At 42.3% G+C, this 19,710-nt stretch overlaps 2 protein-coding genes across 2 annotated transcripts in view; one reads left to right on the forward strand and one right to left on the reverse strand.

Moving 5' to 3' along the window:
* The first annotated feature begins 728 nt into the window (after window positions 1-728).
* LOC127338212 (monosaccharide-sensing protein 2-like) lies at window positions 729-5,982 on the forward strand. Its single transcript, XM_051364427.2, has 8 exons — window positions 729-1,054; window positions 1,193-1,303; window positions 2,859-3,262; window positions 3,344-3,428; window positions 3,539-3,813; window positions 4,154-4,699; window positions 4,881-5,068; window positions 5,433-5,982. The coding sequence occupies exons 1-8, from the start codon at window positions 943-945 to the stop codon at window positions 5,923-5,925; spliced, it is 2,214 nt and encodes a 737-aa protein (XP_051220387.1). The 5' UTR covers window positions 729-942; the 3' UTR covers window positions 5,926-5,982.
* A 658-nt stretch (window positions 5,983-6,640) lies between these two features.
* Window positions 6,641-19,710, reverse strand: part of LOC127341531 (NADP-dependent malic enzyme, chloroplastic) — a 40,402-nt gene continuing 27,332 nt past the window's right edge. The window contains exons 3-20 of the mRNA XM_051367397.2: window positions 10,273-10,393; window positions 10,114-10,188; window positions 9,780-9,931; window positions 9,594-9,699; window positions 9,459-9,524; window positions 9,259-9,354; window positions 9,104-9,175; window positions 8,928-9,011; window positions 8,589-8,687; window positions 8,426-8,473; window positions 8,283-8,336; window positions 8,097-8,195; window positions 7,894-7,983; window positions 7,711-7,788; window positions 7,439-7,513; window positions 7,240-7,330; window positions 6,985-7,113; window positions 6,641-6,892 (exon numbers count right to left, since the gene is read on the reverse strand). Coding sequence (XP_051223357.1) covers window positions 6,804-6,892; window positions 6,985-7,113; window positions 7,240-7,330; window positions 7,439-7,513; window positions 7,711-7,788; window positions 7,894-7,983; window positions 8,097-8,195; window positions 8,283-8,336; window positions 8,426-8,473; window positions 8,589-8,687; window positions 8,928-9,011; window positions 9,104-9,175; window positions 9,259-9,354; window positions 9,459-9,524; window positions 9,594-9,699; window positions 9,780-9,931; window positions 10,114-10,188; window positions 10,273-10,393 — 1,624 coding nt within the window. The 3' untranslated portion in view covers window positions 6,641-6,803. The remainder of the gene's footprint in view (window positions 6,893-6,984; window positions 7,114-7,239; window positions 7,331-7,438; window positions 7,514-7,710; window positions 7,789-7,893; window positions 7,984-8,096; window positions 8,196-8,282; window positions 8,337-8,425; window positions 8,474-8,588; window positions 8,688-8,927; window positions 9,012-9,103; window positions 9,176-9,258; window positions 9,355-9,458; window positions 9,525-9,593; window positions 9,700-9,779; window positions 9,932-10,113; window positions 10,189-10,272; window positions 10,394-19,710) is intronic.

The following is a 19,710-nucleotide window of genomic DNA, read 5'->3' on the forward strand; positions in this document are numbered from 1 at the left end:
CCAGATACAGCCCGCAATAGGCGGAGAATAGGGTTTGCCAATAATTATTCAGGTTAAGTAAGATACATAGATCGTCTTTCGTCTATGCAATTGAGCCTACGGCGCGGTCAGGGCCGGCCCTGGCCCTAGGCAACCATGGGCAATGCCCAGGGGCCCACGCCCGAGGAAGGCCCATTACCGTCACTAGCCGCTGTTGTTATCTGTTTTTGCTCGGAAAAAATTTGTGAGCAAAGGCCCAGCCGGCCAGAAAACGCATACGGATGCCGAATTGCCGATCGTGACAGAGAGGAAAGGCAAAACCCAGCGGAAACCATCCTGCGATCGATCTAGACCTCCTCTTCGTCGTCTTCGACTCCGATCCACCACCTCGGCTAGCGACGCTAGTCGGCCGCCTGGAGTTTGGAGATCGCCCCTGCCCTTGTTCATCCGCGCCTCGTCTTTGTGCATCACAGCCCACTGCTGGCTGCTGCTCGCCTGTGCCGGCTGCCCGACCCTGCTCCACGGTACACTGGTACGTACCACCGTCCATGAATCCATGATCTGATAATGACTTTCAGTCTTTTGTCTCGTTGATTGACTCTGCTAAACAGAAAAGCATTAGGCGGTTTACATATTATTCATGCATCTCATAGAAATTTGGTTCTTATTTGAGGGTATACTATATTTTGCTACTCTTTTAGTCTTTCTATCGTAATATGACATTACCTAAGTGTTTAGCAATTATTTCATACTATACATCAATACATGTGTGGTTAGATGTTATTTTTTCATATTTTACAAGTATAAGTAGACACATATGTGTGTAAATTTTGATATATGACATATATACATATTATCCCTGGGGCCCAATTGTGAACTACGCTCTAGGGTCCGCAAAATATAGAGCCGGCCCTGGGCGCGGTACTCATCGGCGAGCAGCCAACCTCGTCTTTCGTCTTCAATATGGATGACTTGGCCGCTCCGTTGACCGATGGCCTCGCCAGTGTTCCACCGGCCAACGCTACTCCATCGCGCCATGGATCTTCAGGCTTTAGTCTGTCGGCCTATAAACGCGGTAAGTCATGGAACGGATCAGGTTTCGTACTGATCTCACGTACTTGACATTGTTCAGTGTCTTCGTGTGATCGCTGGAGTAATGTAAGATTGGCTGAAATTGACGAGTTGTCCTTTGTTTCCTTCTCGATGGCTGCAGTATGGCGCACGATGCTGCCTGATTTTGCCCACATCGATGGGGCAGTGCTCTTTGGATTGGTGGCATCCATCGGCAACTTACTTCAGGGGTGGGACAATGCGAGTATCGCTGGTAAAGATAAAATCTCCTGCTTCTTTGTTCCTATAATATACTTTTATACTTGTAGCTAGTCGGATGGGTTGCTACCATAAGGTTTGCATTACCACGATTCACCAATCTGTCTAGCCCATGTTAGAATCTTCCTCTCTCGTGCGTATAGTTAATCTCTCAATTGATCACATGGGTGTAGATATATGCACACCTTTGACATACCAACATGCAAGGGTGACGAACATTATATATTAGCAAAGCCGGATATAAATTTAGGAGTGTTTTTCTAGAATAATGAATATATCTGGGTGACGTTGTTACATTTCAATCAATCGGAATATGAGTTATCCCTCCGTTCCAGATTAGTTGATACAGATTTGGTCAAATTTGCATATAGCTAGACGCACTTTAATGTGCAGGTTCACTTATTTTGAAAAAAAATTTGGATCAACAAATTTGGATGGGAGGCAGGACTCTCAAGAGATAGCAGAGTAACAATCACCCTCAACTCCCCGCTAAGGCATTGTTTGGTACTAAAGTTTTTGTGGGAATCCGTGGAAATCCCACAAAACCCCAAATCCTCACTTCTCCTAAAACCATGTTTCGTACTAGATCATTGAGCTAGTTTAATTCCTACTTTTCTCCAAATTTTGGTGTAATTTTCTCAATCACTGATACTCTATCTCTACCTAGTGACGTGAGGATTGGATCAAGGTAGAGGTTTCACCCAATCCCTGTGAGAATTATTCCTACTAATCTCCAAAAAACTCTAATACCAAACAAGGTCTAAATAAAAAAAACAACAACATGCTTAATCACTGAATGGAACTGGTAAAGGTACACTACCTGCATGATAGGAACTAACTGTACATGCAAACGTGCAGTACATACACTCCGACGTGGCTGTGTGTCTGCATCGTTTAATTAACACACAGATCTTTGTGTCCATATTAAAAATCGGTGGCATGACCCATCTCAAGCATAACAGGCATTTTATTACGGAAAGATTCCTTTCTTCATGCCTTAAATACGAATTGTAAAAGGGTATTTTCCTGCTTGTTTATGCAACAGAATTCATGTGGTAAAAAGTCTCTGATGCAAGTCCTATATAGCCTACTATTAGACTACACATATATACTCCCTCCGATCCATATTAAGTGTCGTTAGTTTGGTATAATTTTGTATTAAATCAATGATATTTATTGTAGATAGGAGGAAAAGTACCAAAAATAGAATTAGATGCGGCTGCAATCTATTATTAATGTACTAATATTTTCAAATATCATCGTGTTGATTTTTTTTGTAACTGCTTGCGTACCTACTGCATATTAAAAAAAATGAGTGACTACACAAACTGATAGTTGTATAATTCATACACTGAAATCTTGTCCTAAACTGCATATTAAATCTTTTCAGAGAAAAGTACATCTCCACTGTTAGCTTTCCAAAATTTTAGGTTCTTCGTAATATTATTCATGACATTTATTGAATCATGTTTATATTGATAAATGGTACTAAGTACAACTGTATTCAAATTATGTTTCCTAGTTTGACATATGTTGCATGACTTTGCTAGGTTCTATGCTCTACATAAAGGAGGAGTTCAACTTGCAGAGCATGCCAATGGTTGAGGGAGCTATCATGGCCATGGCACTTTTTGGTGCGACAATGATCACAACAATCTCAGGGATGTTGGCTGATGCATTTGGTAGGCGGATGATGCTATTAGTCTCGGCAGTATTATCCTTTATTACTGCGATGATGGTTATATTTTGGTCTCAACAAGTTTACATGTTACTACTCACGAGGCTTATTATGGGGTTCAGTATTGGTTTGGCAGTCACACTTGTCCCAATATATATCTCAGAGATTGCCCCTTCAGAGATAAGAGGAAAATTAAATACATTCCCTCAGTTAAGTGGTTCTTTAGGGATGTTATTATCCTATTGTATGGTGTTTTGGATGTCCCTAATGCCTAAGGTTGACTGGAGAATCATGCTTGGGATACAATCGATACCATCAATGATATATTCAGCCTTAATCATTTTCTATTTGCCCGAGTCTCCAAGTTGGCTTGTGAGGCAAGGAAGGGTCGATGAAGCAAAGAAAGTTTTACAAAGACTACGAAGAAGGCAAGATGTCTCAGGTATGACAAAAATCACACTGAAATTTCAGTTTCATTTCTCCCTTCTCTCGTTATTGTACTGCTAAATATTAGCGTTAAATGAATATTGATATTCTTATCTTTTTGGATAGGTGAAATTGCGAGTCTTATTGAAGGCACAAAAATTGATCAGGCTCCGTGTTTACAAGAGTACAAAGTTAGACCGAAGGAAATTGTAAATGATACAATGGTTTTAAATGGAGAAGACTCTGAACTGTATGTCCTTCAAGAAGATTTACCTCGTGTTGCCTATATGATTAAGGAAACCACAGATGAAAATATTGTTAGTTCTTTCACTAGTCATGGAGCATCCTTTTTTGATCCACTTGTTAGCCTTATTGGGAGTGTACATGAGAGTTCCCTTGAGGTAATGTAGCGTTTCCATTACCTTTTATCTTATCATTTTTTGTTAACATTGGAGCATCAATGTTTATTGCAAGGTTTTGCCTTTTTTTCAATTATTAGCATGAATCCGTGATAATTTTGTTTTACGTTTTACTTATCTTTAGAATAGGTATGATTGGAAGTTTTCCGTATGCATCTCATGGGACATGGTTTACTTTATTTTGTACTAAATATATTTCTAACAATAATCATGTTCGGCTATCGAGAATCACTTGTTTATGTGACATGCATTTTATTTACATATTTTCTAATTCAACAGAACATTTACCTCATAGACACTCTCTATGTTTATACACTGGCAGGGATGCAATATGTTTGGTGAAGTAGAACAACAATGTGCAACTATGTGGGATGAGGAGAATCAAAAAGGAACCACAGAGGATGAACCAGAACATGAAAGAGATGATATGGAGGAGAATATCAATGATCCACTGATTGATGGTTCAATAGGCAAAGAAAGAAGTGAATTGGTTACAACGCACAGAAGAAGAGGTTTGCTTCCTTCTCGGAAAAGTGGCTATATTGGTGGAGGTTGGCAACTAGCATGGAAATCTTCTGATGTGTTTTCAAATGGACAAGTACAAGATTGTATGGACCGAGTATACTTGCATGAAGGTGTGCCAAACCCAGAAAAGAAATCCAGTTTGGATAATTCAACAGATTGCAAATTCACACAAGCTACTGCTTTGGTTAATAAGTCCGTTTTTCACAAAGATCAGTTTGGAAGTCAGAACATTGATCTTCACTCGTCGGAGAAAAACTTGAAAGGCACAAAATGGGGTAATCTATTAGAACCTGGAGTAAAGCGTGCATTGATAGCGGGTGTTGGAATACAGTTACTTCAGCAGGTAAGATGACTTCTTCCTAGGATCGTGAATGTGTGGACTATATTATTTGCGACTCGACCATTTTTTATAGAATTAGTTTCACACATTATATAAGAGTCAAATGAGACATGAATAAATAAGAAAAAAAAAGGTTACTTTGGATAAATATGTTATAACTTTCTTAGTTGGTTCTTCTATGCAGTTTGCTGGAATCAACGGCATTCTGTATTATACTCCACAGATACTTGACCAAGCTGGTGTTGGGGTTCTTATTTCCAGTATTGGTCTCAGTTCAACTTCTGCATCTATTCTTATGAGTGCCCTTACGACATTATTGATGCTTCCCTTTATTGGTATTGCAATGTGGCTCATTGATCGAGCGGGCAGAAGGTATATTTTTTCTGTCATTATAAACCTATCAGTACTCGCTCCTTTCCTTGTTATAAGGTATTACTTTTCTGAAAAGTCAAACTACACTAGTTTATAAAAAACTACCGATGCCTATAATACTAAATAAATAAAATATGAAAATATATTTCACGATAGTTCTAATGATGTCAATTTGGTGTTACGGAGGTTGATAGTTTTTTCTATAAAATTCACCAAGATATTATAGTTTGACTTTTCAGAAAACTAATACACCTTGTAAGAAGGAATGGATGGAGTATCATTTAACGTTGGACTACGTGCATATCTTTTTATACAAATCAAATATATATCAAATGTGATATCTACTCTTTCTTATCATGTCTAGGAAGCTGCTTCTTGTCACCATACCGATCTTGGTACTAGCGCTACTTGTTTTGATTGTCGTCAACATTGTGGACTTGAGTGTTGGATTACATGCTGCCCTTTCAACAACAAGTGTCATCGTATACTTTTGCATATTTGTGATGGGATTTGGTCCAATACCCAACATTTTTTGTTCGGAAATCTTCCCTGCCAGAGTCCGAGCCATTTGCTCTGCTATATGCAGCCTCACATTTTGGATAAGTGATATCATTGTTACATACACCCTTCCTCTAATGATGAGCTCTCTCGGCTTTACTGGTGTTTTCGGGTTATATGCGATCGTTTGCATTTTGGCCATGTTATTTGTGTATATGAGAGTGCCAGAAACAAGAGGCATGCCGCTTGAAGTCATTGCAGAGTTCTACGCGCTTGGGCCATACTGGCAAGCGGACCAAAAACAGAAGGGGGATACCAAGGACAAGAAATCTGAAGAAACACTTGAAGCACTAAGATAGATTCATGGCTAGACATACCCGCTCATTTACTAAAGACATGTGCACACTGTTATTTTTTGTTGTCATAGCTTGATATTAAGTTTGTATACCGGTGTATACTAAGGTGTAAAGCATTGTTTTTTAAACGGTATTGTCAGCTATGTCTATTTCCTTGGTTCGAATTCCAAATTCTGGTTCCACCATACATGATGTTATTGACATATGCACGCTCTACACTTATTCTCCAATATATCATATGTCTTAAAATTCTTGTTCAATGATATTATATGTGCATTGGCCATACTGCCGTGAGAGCCATCTGTGTTTTCCGACATCAACAAAAGCGTCATGTCTCTCATCGCCTCCGTCTTCCTTCCTCACTCCGTCACCCCTCTGCCTGCTAGTGCCACCCATGGCTGGTGTGCTGGAACAACCACCTCACCCGACACCCTGCCCCCAGCCACCGCCTCTGCCAGCCCACCACTCCCTGATCAGCCGCTCTCCCTATTCCTCGCTGGAGTTCACACCATGTAGCCCCAACTACAGTTCAGTGTCCGCAGCCACAGCTCTCTCTCGTTCTCCCTCTCTCTCAATCTGGTTCTGTGTGCAGACACACACAAAAAATGGTAAGGAAGAGAGGAGTTTGGGTAGGAAGAGGGGACTGGGTGGGTCAGCGGCCAGAGAGCATTTCTTTATACTCAAGTGACAAGAATAGCAAACGTTGGCACACATGAGAGACGGTTCACTAGACTTCCTTCCATAGCGTTACAACAGTCATGGCATATATGTATAGACAGATACAATGTCCAGCAGCAGCAGCGGGAACAACAGCAACAAACAACAACAGCATCGCAGGTCCTGCGATATCTTTTATTACTGCAAAATTGACCTCCGCTGGACTACCGGTAGCTGCGGTAGATGGGAGTGTACATGCAACTCTCAGCATATTTCTCCAGATCTCTAGGGCGTGGCAGGCGAGTCGCCAAGCCTGCAGAAAAAGTTGGGCAATGTCAGTTTCCAAAGTTCAAACCCAGGTTTTTCCAAGGGACCTGAAAGAGTTCAGGTGTCAGAAGAACATACCGAGCTCATAGGCCTTTGCAGCCACGCTAGCAGCGATTTGGGCAGATATCTTTCTGATGTTCGTGAAGGGTGGGAAGATTGATCCTTTGTTAAAGTTCTCCTGGGTGGCCTGTTCAGCTAGTGTTTCCGCTGTTCAAAGGAATGACAACTCGTCAACATCCCATAATGTGAATATCGTTTAAAGCGTAGGATAGTTAGGGGAATGGCAGGGCTTCATGGATAACATATTCAGCAGTTCCCTTTGAAGTTACTTACATGCAGCAAGAAGCATGTCCTCATGTACACGGGTTGCTCCAGAGATGACAACACCAAGGCCAAATCCAGGGAAAATGTAAGCATTGTTTGACTGTTGTGGGTAGACAAAAGAATTAGATTTGAGGAACTTCTGCTTTGCGAATAAGCAAGCTTTTGGACCAGCAATATTTATTTCCGTTGGAAGAGAGTAAAATCATACCTGGCCAGGCACATAAGTCTTTCCATTGTACTCCACAGGATCAAACGGACTACCGCTGGCAAACACTGCACGACCCTGCAAATATGGAGATGCATTTGCATGTTTTAGTGAAGTTCTTATTGTGCCAATTATGAAACACCAGCTATGGCGATACATGAATACTAGAGGAAACTTATTTTGGAAAAATTGTATAAGACCATACATGGAACATCTTTCATTAATCTTTGTTGCATTTCAAATAGGATATCACAGTGATTCGTTGAGAAACTCACCTGGGTCCAGTTATATGCTTCTTCAGCAGTACATTCAGAGTGCGATGTTGGATTTGACAATGAGAAAATGATAGGTCTCTACGTTTAGATATAATTTTAAAGATCAGAAGTTATTCAACCATCTCACTGGTTCCAGGAAGTTAAAACTTGAACACCAATAATAATGTTCAAAGTTCAAAATACCTCATTGAAAGAAGCCATGGCCTCAATAACTTCTTTTGTGAAAGTCCTGCCAACTCCAGAAGTTCCAATCAGCACTGTAGGTTTGATGGACTGAGAAATAATACACCAACTTTAGTAAGATACAGCGTTAACAGAACAATTTCCGGAAAAAAACATCACCACTAATTGAACTGAATTCTTAAATGTGCGTAAATAATGAATACCTCAACTGCGTCTAACAAGGTTGTCAAAGGTTCATGCTCGTGTGCCCAAGATTTTTTGAATGGCTGAAGGGAATCTTTTCTGGAGTTGACGATCAAACCCTAAATATGTAACAGAGTAATATTGTGTCAGGCAGCTAGCTACAGCATTCAAAGTATTGTGCTAAAAACTATTCTTTGGCTCCATACCTTTGAATCCACCAGCCAAATCTTTTTGCGGCACTCTTCTATTGGAGCATTTGTCTATAAATTGATCAATATCAGCATGTATTAGCACCACCATTAAAACTGTATGCACAACACTGACATTTTGAAAGATTGAAGTTAGTTACCTGTTTTGAAATCTCAAGAGCAATGAGTTCTGCAATACCGGTTCCAGCCTGCAGTGAAATGCATCATCATATTGTTCCAGAGAATGTACCATCATATGTGTTCCAGACAACGCATCATGTTTTAACAGTTCTGCAAAAATTACACTGAGAAATTTTCACTGACCTCGCCAGCACCAAGGAACAAATATGTGTGCTCTGCTAGGGTTCCACCGACGACCTTCAGGGAAGATAGCAGGCCTGCAAGGACCACAGATGCTGTTCCCTGCAATCAACACATTTCATATCAATACGTGAAGACAACAAACTGAATGCAATACTGAATAATACAATATGGACAGCATCTGATAAAACTGAAAACTTCGGCATGAACGATTATAGATGCAAGTGGGCCAATGTTAGGTACCCTTTATCCTCTTTAGTTCAACAAAATGAACTAACTTCTTTTCATGACGTCATCATTTTTGCACACAAAATCTCTATGAACAAACAAACAGTTACACACCTGGATATCATCATTGAAAACAAGATGACTCTTGCTATATTTTGCAAGCAAATCAAACGCATTGTGATTGGCGAAGTCTTCAAACTGGCAAAAGGAAGATTCAGGCTCACTATTTTTAATAACAAATCAAAATGAGCACTATATAACAAAGAAAATTACTGGGTGTCTGAACTGACCTGGATGAGAACCTTTTCACCGTATATATGCTTAACAGCATCCATGAACTCTTCCATGAGCTCATGATACTCCTGCAATCAAGGATAAGTGCAGATCAGACCTAAGTGTTGGTTATGACTTGATTCCTCCAAGCAAAGCTTGTAGATCTCCATACCTCCCCGGTGGCACGTCTTTGCCGAATCCCGATGTAGAACTCGTCGTTAAGCAATTTCTCATTGTTAGTACCAACATCAATTGTAATAGGCAAGCACTGCAAAGTTCACATTTAAGAAACTGACATTATTTGACTGTTTTTTAGCTAGTAGCAATATGTGGGATCATTAAAGGAGACAGCAACAATATGTGAAAGCTTACAGCTGACGGGCGAACCCCTCCAAGGGCAGTGTACAGAGAAAGTTTGCCGACAGGAATTCCCATGCCCTATAGGGTATCAATCCAACAAAATGTAAGCAAAGTTCCTGAAGTAAGCAGCTAATTAGACAAGCATACCTGACAACCCAAATCTCCAAGCCCCAAAATGCGCTCACCATCAGTAACAACGATAACTTGAATGTTCCTCTCAGGCCAGTTCCTTAGCACTTCAAGGACCTTCCCCCTACAATCACCTCAATTAAGCCCCAATAATAAACAAAACAGATAACTCTTGTAAGTTCAGTCAAAGCTGAGTGAACGTACTTGTCTCTCAAGCTGACATACAGACCCTGTGGGCGCCTAAATATGCTCCCATACTTCTGGCAGGCCTCACCTACAGTTGGTGTATAAACCACAGGGAGCAGCTCCTCCACGTTATCAATTAAAAGCTTGTAGAAAAGCCGCTCATTCCTCTCCTGAAATCACAAAGAATTGCGAACAGCGTTGCAATCAGTAAGTCATTTTGACTGCAATAAAGGTTGGTTGTATTTTATCATATTTTCAACGGACGAATTCCCCACGTTGCATAGTCAATCTTCTTACATGAGCAAATACATAGTTCAGTGGAATATAGAATCAAAAAGACTAATCAGGCTACCTGAAGGTCCATCATGGCCACATAGCGCTGCAAAGGGACCTTGTACTGGCGAAGGTCGTGCATGATCTTCTTTACCTGCATACACACCGAGAGTACCATTTGGAAAACGAAGACCAGAATGATTTACAGCTCAACTTGGCTAGTGATGGTTACACATACTTGGAGCTCCTGGGAAACAACTGCTGGAGGAAGAAGGCCACGCAAGTAGTGCGCATCACGCTCCTTCTCGGAAAATGCAAGTCCCTTGTTGTGATGAGGATCTCTCAGAAGGGTGTAACCACTGTGGCACGAGAGGTTTATTAGCATTTTTTGATTTAGCATAGGGCGCCAAAATAATTAAGTCCATTGCACCAACTATGGTCGTTCTCGTAGTCAACTGGATACTTGACATTCCTTGCTGAAGTTACTATTATCTGCTTGCTTTCAGTTAATTAACAAACTTATTTGTTATCATTCGCCATAAGTTGTCAATTCAGTAGCAATATGCAGTCAAATTTCGCTGTCAGGGGTAGCGGAGAAAACAAGACGCACAGACTCCCCCCACAAGAATGCAGGAAAAAGAAGAAGCCAAATCAAGACAACCAATTCGTTGACATGAAGCAACCTTGGGGCCTAATCAAAATTCTACGCAGAGGAGTTCTAAAAATTCTTGTGAACAATTGGGTACTTGACTTTCCTTGCTGAAGTAACTATTATCTGATTGCTTTCAGTTAACTGACAAACCTATTTGTTATCATTCACCATAAGGTGTCAATTCAGTATGAATACGCAGGCAAATTTCGCTGTCAGGCGTACTGGAGAAAGCAAGGCGCGCAGATATTGCAGTGGGCCAGACTAGAATATACTCCACCCACAAGAATGCAAGAAAAATACTACTAGAAGAGACCAAAACAGAACAACCAATTCCAATTCGTTGCGTTGCTCAACTACTCACGACCTACTCAAAATCCGTCCAGCGGCAACCGGGTCCGGGTCCGGATCCCCTGGAGTTGGCCTCAACTCCACCGCATGGAGTTGGGAGAATCCCGACCCTTGTTTTACCTCTATGGCCCAGATTTAATAAGTCATAACAAACTCTAATTTATCTACTAATCTGGAGGTAATTTTTTTTTCCAATTGATGGTTCCCTCCAAAAAGAATTGGTCGCCCCATTTTCCCACCAAAAGTACTCCACGTATTGCTTTTTCCCACCAAAAGTACTTCACGTATTGCTTTTTCCCACCAAAAACTAGAACATCAATATTTCCCAAACCACCAGATCTGTGTTCTTATTCTTCCCCAAACCTTGATCTGCATACTTTCCCAAACCTTCAGATCTGCATACTTCCCCAGACCTTGAGGTCTACATACTTCTCTGCTGATTTTGGTGACATTCGTTAATGCAAGCAGAAGACGGTAATGGAAATCTCAATGAGGAATCAAACAACAAACATGAACAGGGAAATCTCAATGTGGAGTCAAACAACAACAATGGACAGGCTGTAAGTTGGGTTCCCAGGATAGGTATGGAATTCAGTACAACAGATGAAGCATGGACTTTCTGGGTTTCTTATGCAGGAAAAACTGGATTTGATGCTAGAAAGCATTACAGCAATAAGAATAAGGATGGAGTTGTGACATCAACAAGATTCTTATGTGGAAAGGAAGGTCATCGATCAAAAGATAAACGTGAGGGCCAATACAAGTCTTCGCCAGCTAAAACAAGAACAGGATGTAAAGCACGCATGGGAATTCTTCTAGACAGAAGTACCAACAAATATAGAGTACATGACTTTGAGGCAGAGCACAATCATATCTTGTATCGGGCAGATATGATCCACTTGATCCCATCTCAGCGAAAGGTATGTCCGGTGGATGCCATGGACATAGAAGCAGCAGATCACGCTGGCATTGCACCAAAGGCAGCGCATGTCTTTTCCGGAGAAGTTGTTGGTGGAGCGTCCAATCTTGGGTACACACTGCAAGATCGGAAAAATTATTTGAGGAGTAAGCGCCAACGTAGCTTGCAGTATGGAGAAGCAGGAGGTTTGTTAAAGTATTTTGAACAACAAGTCGTTGACAATCCATCCTTTCAACATGCTATTCAACTAGATAGTGAAGAACAAATAACTAATATATTTTGGGCTGATGCTAAGATGTTGATAGACTATGCTTTATTTGGTGATGTAATTACATTTGATACCACATATTCTACCAACAAAGAGTACAGACCTTTTGGAGTTTTCGTAGGATTTAATCATTTTCGAGAAATAGTTGTTTTTGGAGCAGCTCTCTTATATGATGAAACACTAGATTCTTTTAGGTGGTTATTTGAAACTTTCCTAGCAGCACATAATCAGAAGCATCCAAAAACAATTTTTACCGATCAAAATGCGGCAATGGGAAGGGCAGTTGGTGAGGTGTTTATTGATACAATACATGGTTTGTGTTGTTGGCATATGGGTCAAAATGCAATAAAGCATTTAAGCTCGCATAAGGCTGAAGAACCAACAGAAGGGTTCCTCCCTAGTGATCCTGGTGAAAAAGAGGATGAAGAACCAACAGAAGGGGACCTTCCTAGTGATTCAAATCAAAAGAAGGATGAAGCAACAACAATTTTGAAGGAATACAACCGCTGCATGTATTTATATGAAAAGGAAGAGAAGTTTGAAGAAGTTTTCAAGTCAATGCGATCTAAGGTGAAGAATGGAAGCTGGTTGGATGGCATTTACAAACTAAAACACAAGTGGGCGTATTGCTACATGAAGGATGTGTTTACATTGGGAATGCGAAGCACACAACTCAGTGAGAGCTTCAATAAAGACCTTAAGCAGCATCTGAAATTTAATTTGGACATAGTGAGGTTCTTCAAACATTTTGAAAGAGCCGTACAAGAGAAGCGGGAGAAGGAAGTAAAGTCTGAACATGAAGCTAGGAAAAAGTTGCCGATGCTAAAATTGAAGGGCACACCGGTACTACAGCAAGCAGCAAATGTTTATACACCACCTATATTTAAACTCTTCCAGGAGGAGTTTGAAAAATCAACAGCAGCTTACATCAAGAACTCAGTGCAAAATGATTCGATTAATGAGTTTATTGTTGCCATCTGCAATCTTGAAGGGCGGCCAACTAGTACTTATGGATACAAAGTTTCCGTTCATCCCATTAATCAAACAGTTTCTTGCAGTTGTAAGAAATTTGAGAAACACGGCATCCTTTGTAGCCATGCTTTAAAATCACTAGATATGATGAATATCAAGTTGATTCCAGAAGCATATATTCTTAAACGATGGACAAAAGAAGCAAGATCAGACATCGTGCAAGATAACAACGGAAAGGATATTGTGGAAGATCCTAAGTTGGAAAAATTGCAGCGATACAGATCAGTATGCAAAAAATTTGCTCGCATGGCTTCGAGGGCAGTGGACTTTGATGAATCATATTTCTTACTGGATAGTTCACTTGATTCAATGAGCAAAACCATAGAAGACAAAATAAAAGAAATTTTCAAGCCAGAAGATTCCCATGAAGAAAGTTTGCCGATGCCAGAACAAACTTTGGACAGTAGAGTGGCTGGTTTAAAAAAGAGAGAGGGGGAAGAGTAATAAGAGACCAAAGGATTGGGTCGAGTCAATGCAAGAAAAGGCTAAAAAGAAAGAGAAAAAACAGGCCAAGTCAAAGCAAGGGAAATCAAACAAAACAAGCAAAAGTGGAACCAACAGAAAGAAAGGTCCAGGTGATGAAGTACAATACTACAACAATAATGTAACAACTACTATTCAGCTCATGGCACCATAAATATTTATTCTACATGTATGAGACTAACCATAGTACTGTTTTTTTAACTATAGGGTGTCGAGGTACCGATAGATATCTTGTGGATGAATGAAAACAGAGATGATGCAGGTTTCACGGATTCGTTGCTGGTAAGATTCTAAAGACTTTATTTAAGACGAAACTTGACAAAATTGAAACTTTGTTTGTTCACATGTTTGTACCATGATTCAGGGATCTTGCAATAATGGTGTACCTCCATCATATACTAATCTTACGGATACCACATCTACTAGTTTCACAGATTTGTTGTTGGTAAGGTTTTAATTACTTTATTATGATGAAACTTGAGAACATTGGAACTTTGGTTTCTCACAAGTTTATAACATGATTCAGGGATCTTGCGATAATGGTTTACCTCCATTACACACTAATCGTATGTATACAACATCTACTGGTTTCACGGATTCGTTGTTGGTAAGATCCTAATTAGTTTATTATGACGAAACTTAAAAAAATTGAAACTTTGGTTTCTCACAACTTTGTATCATGATTCAGGGATCGTGCGATAATGGTTTACCTCCATCACATACTAATCTTATGCATACAACATTGTTCAGCGGCTCCTCAACTAATGGTTTACCTCCATCGTGCGACATTGTTCTTCGTGCGATAATGGTTTACCTCCATCGTGCGACATTGTTCTTGCGGTTGATGCCACTCCTAATCTTGTCACGGGCGGAGGCGTTGAGTTGACGGTTGTAGAATTCGGTGGAGGTCAACCGAATGGGATCTTGTGGCTCCCGGTATCCATGAACAATGATCTCCCACAACTGCACGCTGCAGCTGCGAATATGAGATTCCATAGAAGATTTCCAAAAAGGAAAATGAGTTCCATCAAAATGGGGAACATTCCCACTATGGTTTATATGAGGCATGGGTGAAGTGTTTTTGGGATAGTTATGGTTGACTTCGCGATAGCTCTCTAGTGAGGCCGAAGCCGTACTAGAAGGCCCACTAGTCAAGTTCTTAAGCATGGTAGACATCTCTGCCATTTGGCTTTGTAGCTCATCCTCCTTTTTCTTCTTCTCGGCATCATATGCCAAGAATCTAGATTTCATCTCTTTAACCGAAAGGTTAGAGTTTTCATCTAGACCCTCGAATAGTTTTTCCATCTCACTCTTAAGGCGGTGAAGCCCTTAATAAGAGTCCAGGCTCTGATACCAATTGAAAGTATAGAGATGGTAAACCTAGAGGGGGGGTGAATAGGTTTCTACAAATTTTAATTCTTTCTTTGCAATATTAGGCTTTGCGGAATATAAAGATGAGCCTAATGCAAACTAGGTGAAGCAACCTATATGAAGATACAACTATCTCGAGCACGAAGGCTCTCTCAGGCAGTTTAAATCACAAGTAAGGAGTTCAGTTAGAGATAACCGATAGCACGCGGAGACGAGGATGTATTCCCGTGTTCCCTTGCTTTGCAACAAGGTACGTCACGTTTGGAGGGGTGGAGGTCCCACGAAGGATTCCCCACGCCACGAAGGCTCACCCTATTCTCCGGAGCCTATCCCACGAAGGAATAGCTCACTCACTTGTGGTAGACTTTGAGGTAGCCTCCAAACCTTCACAATCTTGCCCGGAGCAAATCCACAGCCCGGATGCTTCCGGACTCCTCTTGCCCACCTAGGGTTTCCAAAGAACCCTAGGAAGCAAGCTTCTCGATGAATACAAGGGGGAATGAGATTTGGCTTGGTAGAATAGTAGATCGGGCCCTCCTCTAGTGATTCCCCGGAGGGATTTGAGTTTGGGTGGAGGAGGAGGGAGATCGGAGGCTTTTGGTGTTTCTAATAATGGAGTAAGAGAGAGAGAGCTCAAGAACAGCTTGTAGTATGTTGCCTAACCCTTCCAAGGTAGAAGAAGGGGTATTTATAGTGTTCTTCAAAATCTGGCCGTTGCCACTTGCCACCTCAGCATTTTTCCTCGACAAACCCGGTTGACCGGGCCACAGACCGGACAGCCCGGTCGAGAGGCCGGTCAGACCGGATCAGTGACCGGATCAGCTTTGCGTCGTCCTGGCGCTTCTCCGGTTGGTGGCCGGTTGCCGCCCGGTTGCCGCCCGGTCGACCGGACGGAGCGCCGGACCCTCCGGTCAGGAGCCCGGTTGACCGGGCGCAAACCGAATCTGCTGGCTCCTCCTTTGGAACCCGGTTGCCGCCCGGTTGACCGGCCAGCACGCCGGACTGGCCGGTTGCTGGCCCGGTTGGACCGGGCTGGTGACCGGATTTCTCCTGTAACCCCTTTTTGATTGTTGTTGAAATGGGGGGTCTCCTTTAGCCTTCTTGTTCCTTTGATACACCATTTACGCCTCATTGCCTAATACCTGAGATTATCCTTATAAACATATTAGGCCAAATACTTTAGCACGGTGTCATCGTTACCAAAATAATGGATAAGGGTGAAATACCCTTACAATCTCCCCCTTTTTGGTATACGATGATAAACCGAGCTAGAGTCACAAATAGATATTATGATAAGCTCTAAACCTTGATTCCATATAAGATATTACGAAAGCTCCCCCATAATGTGTGCACTTGGAGAATTTGCGTTTGAATGCAAAGTGCACCATTTGTGAAACATGAGAAGCTCCCCCAATATCTTTAGGAAACAAGCATGGTATGGAGATGTGCATATCAAGATATATAAGCATAGCACACATAATCATCCTAACATAGAGTAGCACACATAATAGTCGTCCATACACATCCATACACGAATTATTGGAAATAGCAAATGGTTCTCGAAAAACTCAAAGTAAACAAGCACAAGCCATATAAAATCCAAATAAAGCAACTCCCATGGCTTGTGGTAATCAAAGAACCCCGTGGTCCTAGACTCTACTCTCTTCTCCCCCTTTGGCATCGGAACACCAAAAAGGCGAAGAAAAAAGGGATTTCTATTTTCGTGCCCTCGGTTCCTTAGTTGTGCTCAGTTTTCCCCAGCCCCTTAGTTTTTCCTCAGTTTTCCCCAAGTCCTTGTTTGAAACCCGCAGAAGCAGCTCAGACGGCAGGATTCTCGTTAAGTTGACCGTTCCGTGATGTGCTGACGTGTGGGGCCGCGTCGTGTGGGCCCTCGTCGCGTGGAGCTGGTAGAAAGGGACCGCGTGGGACAGGACGAGATAGCGTTTGGTTGCACGTGAGCAGGAGCTCAGTTTTGTCTCTCTCGGCCCAAATTGGCATTTTCCCTTTTAAGAGCACATTTTCCCCTCTTTCTCTCTCTGTCTTTTTCACCAAATTAGTATCAAATCTAGAGAAGCTTCTCTATTTCTGCCTTTTGACCCTCGTTTTTTGCCCAATATGGCAGCAAATCTAGAAGCTAGTATATGATAAATTCACAGCAGCATAATTAGAAAACGTATAATACATAAACTGCATACAGCAGCCAAAAGCAGCTAATAACATTGTTAATGTTCACGACAAACTAAGATGAAAAAAAATACAAGACGCACGCAATGTATGGCCAGCTAGAAGATTCCTCATTGCTCATATATTTCTTCGTCGTCCCATCCGTGCATTATCCCAAGGAAATATTCATTGAACTCCTTCCGTCTGCAGTATGCGGCCAATACATCCTCCAGACGGTATGGCCTGTGTTCATTTCTCAGACCGTAGCTTCCCATTCTATTCACATATCGTGGCCACTCATCCCAGGCCTTTGTATCATGAATGTACTCTCTGATATAACCCAAATCGGCGTAGTAGATGCAGCCAGGTAGAAGTGTCGGGTGCACTGTGGTGTCGATGGAGGTACACCGGATATAATGCACGAAGAAGGCATGACTGCCAATGTTACTGACCGGATGGAGAGAGCGGCTCTGAGTGTCCACACGGTACACCAATGGTTGGTCCTCCAAAAGCATGTTGTCCAACAACACAAGCAGCAGATCACCATCCGACTTCACAAGATAGAACTTGTCATTTCCAAGTTGTGGAAATGAAATTAGTGTCTCCATCTTGACAGTGCTCGCGCGCTGCTGCAACTGTACATTGGTGCACACTATTCTTCCGGACTCAAAATTATCCACAGCTATTGCATACAGTTCACCATTGAACGGGGTAATGCAACGCAAACTATGGTTCTCCATCGAAAAACTACCATCTCCCCAATCTTCATATATATCCTTAGTTGGAGTGCTCTCATCGACCCAACTAATTTCGTTCGGGTAATGTGAGAAAACTAAGACCATAGTCGGGGATTTGATCACAGCGACTGAATTCACAAAAACAGATGGCATCTGCGCTTCAAACATAGTGTTCGATGCCTTTGTGAGTGGGTTCAGAAGCCGTATCTTGTGCGGCGGGTTCTTCTGGGCAAGCACGATGACACCACGGTAAAAGCCGATGAAGTAGTATCTAAAATATATTGATGAAAATAACATTCAACACTAAGATTGAAAATAAGAATATATTAACCCTATAGATATGGAGGAATTTGGAGGAATTTGAACCTTGCACGAACTTCCGATAGATCTATGGTGACGTAGCGGGACGTGCCGAGTTGGAGGAAGGTGAACTCAGCGGCGCGTGGAAGGGCGTGGTCTACCATGATCCATTCGTGCAGGTGCACGTCGGGCTCAGGTAAACCTGAGCGCCAATTTCTATAGACTTGCCTCATATCAGAGTAGGCGTCCACGTACTCCTCATTCGCCAGTAAGCATTCGCCGATCTTGTGAAGTGGTCCGTCACCCACGAGAGAGGCCCAGCTCACGGAGGCGCCGCGCTTGGATGCGCCGCCCTCGGAGGCGACGGGCTCGGCGGCGACGGGCTCTGAGGCGCCGGGCTCGGCGGCGACGGGCTCGGCGGCGACAGGCTTGGAGGCGATGGGCTCGGGAGGCGACGGGCTCGGCGGCGACGGGCTCGGCGGCGACGGGCTCGGATGCGACGGGCTCAGATGCGACGGGCTCGGCGGCGACGGGCTCGGATGCGACGGGCTCGGAGGCGACGGGCTCGGGGGCGATGGCCGCCGGCGCATTCTTCTTCTCCATCGCCGGCAGGGCTCGTACGGCGGTTGGGGTTTTTCCTTCGATTTGGAGAAGTTGATGGGACGTGAGAGGCGTGGTTTCGTGCGTGAGCGAGAATGAGACGTAATGTGTGAAGAGGGAGGGAGAGAGGGGCTTACGCGTCCTAAATGCGACCCGCGTCCACTAGTGCACGTTTGCACCGCGACACGCGTCAACAATGGCACGTCTTCCACTTCTGCACCGCAACACGTCCTCGAGTCTAACCTTGGAAATTTAGATATACTCAGGTATACCCTCGAGTCATATACTAGCATTTTTTGTGTGCTCAGTTTTCCCCTTGGGTGCTAATACTGGCTAGTGCAATATACTCAGTTTTACCCTCAACTGGCTGGTCAACAGAGAGTCAACAAATGGGATTAACCAGTTAAATGAGTTATTTAATGTGCAAAAAATTACGAAAAAGAGTGGCACTTACTCATGGAGTCTTTACCACAAGTTGCCACTTCTCAAATCATAGATAAATCGTAGATAAATCATGTTTTACCACAAATTACCACTTCTCAAATCACCTAGTAGCTATGAAGGTGCATGGTTTTCCACAATAAGCCCTACCCAAAACAGCTTTCCCCAAAACATACTTTGTCTGAATGAGGCCATAATTTTCACACTCATGTATATTTGTATTGCAAATAGTTTGAGGTAGGCCAAGATGGGTTTCATTGTACAAAACACGCATTTTTCATTTTTTAAATCTCATATTTGAATTCCTTAGTCGGTTTACTACTCACTTGCCCTTGGTTTCTTGATACTACTCGCTTTGCCCT

The sequence above is a fragment of the Lolium perenne genome, chromosome 3 (assembly GCF_019359855.2).
Source record: "Lolium perenne isolate Kyuss_39 chromosome 3, Kyuss_2.0, whole genome shotgun sequence".
In the NCBI taxonomy this organism is placed as follows: domain Eukaryota; kingdom Viridiplantae; phylum Streptophyta; class Magnoliopsida; order Poales; family Poaceae; genus Lolium; species Lolium perenne.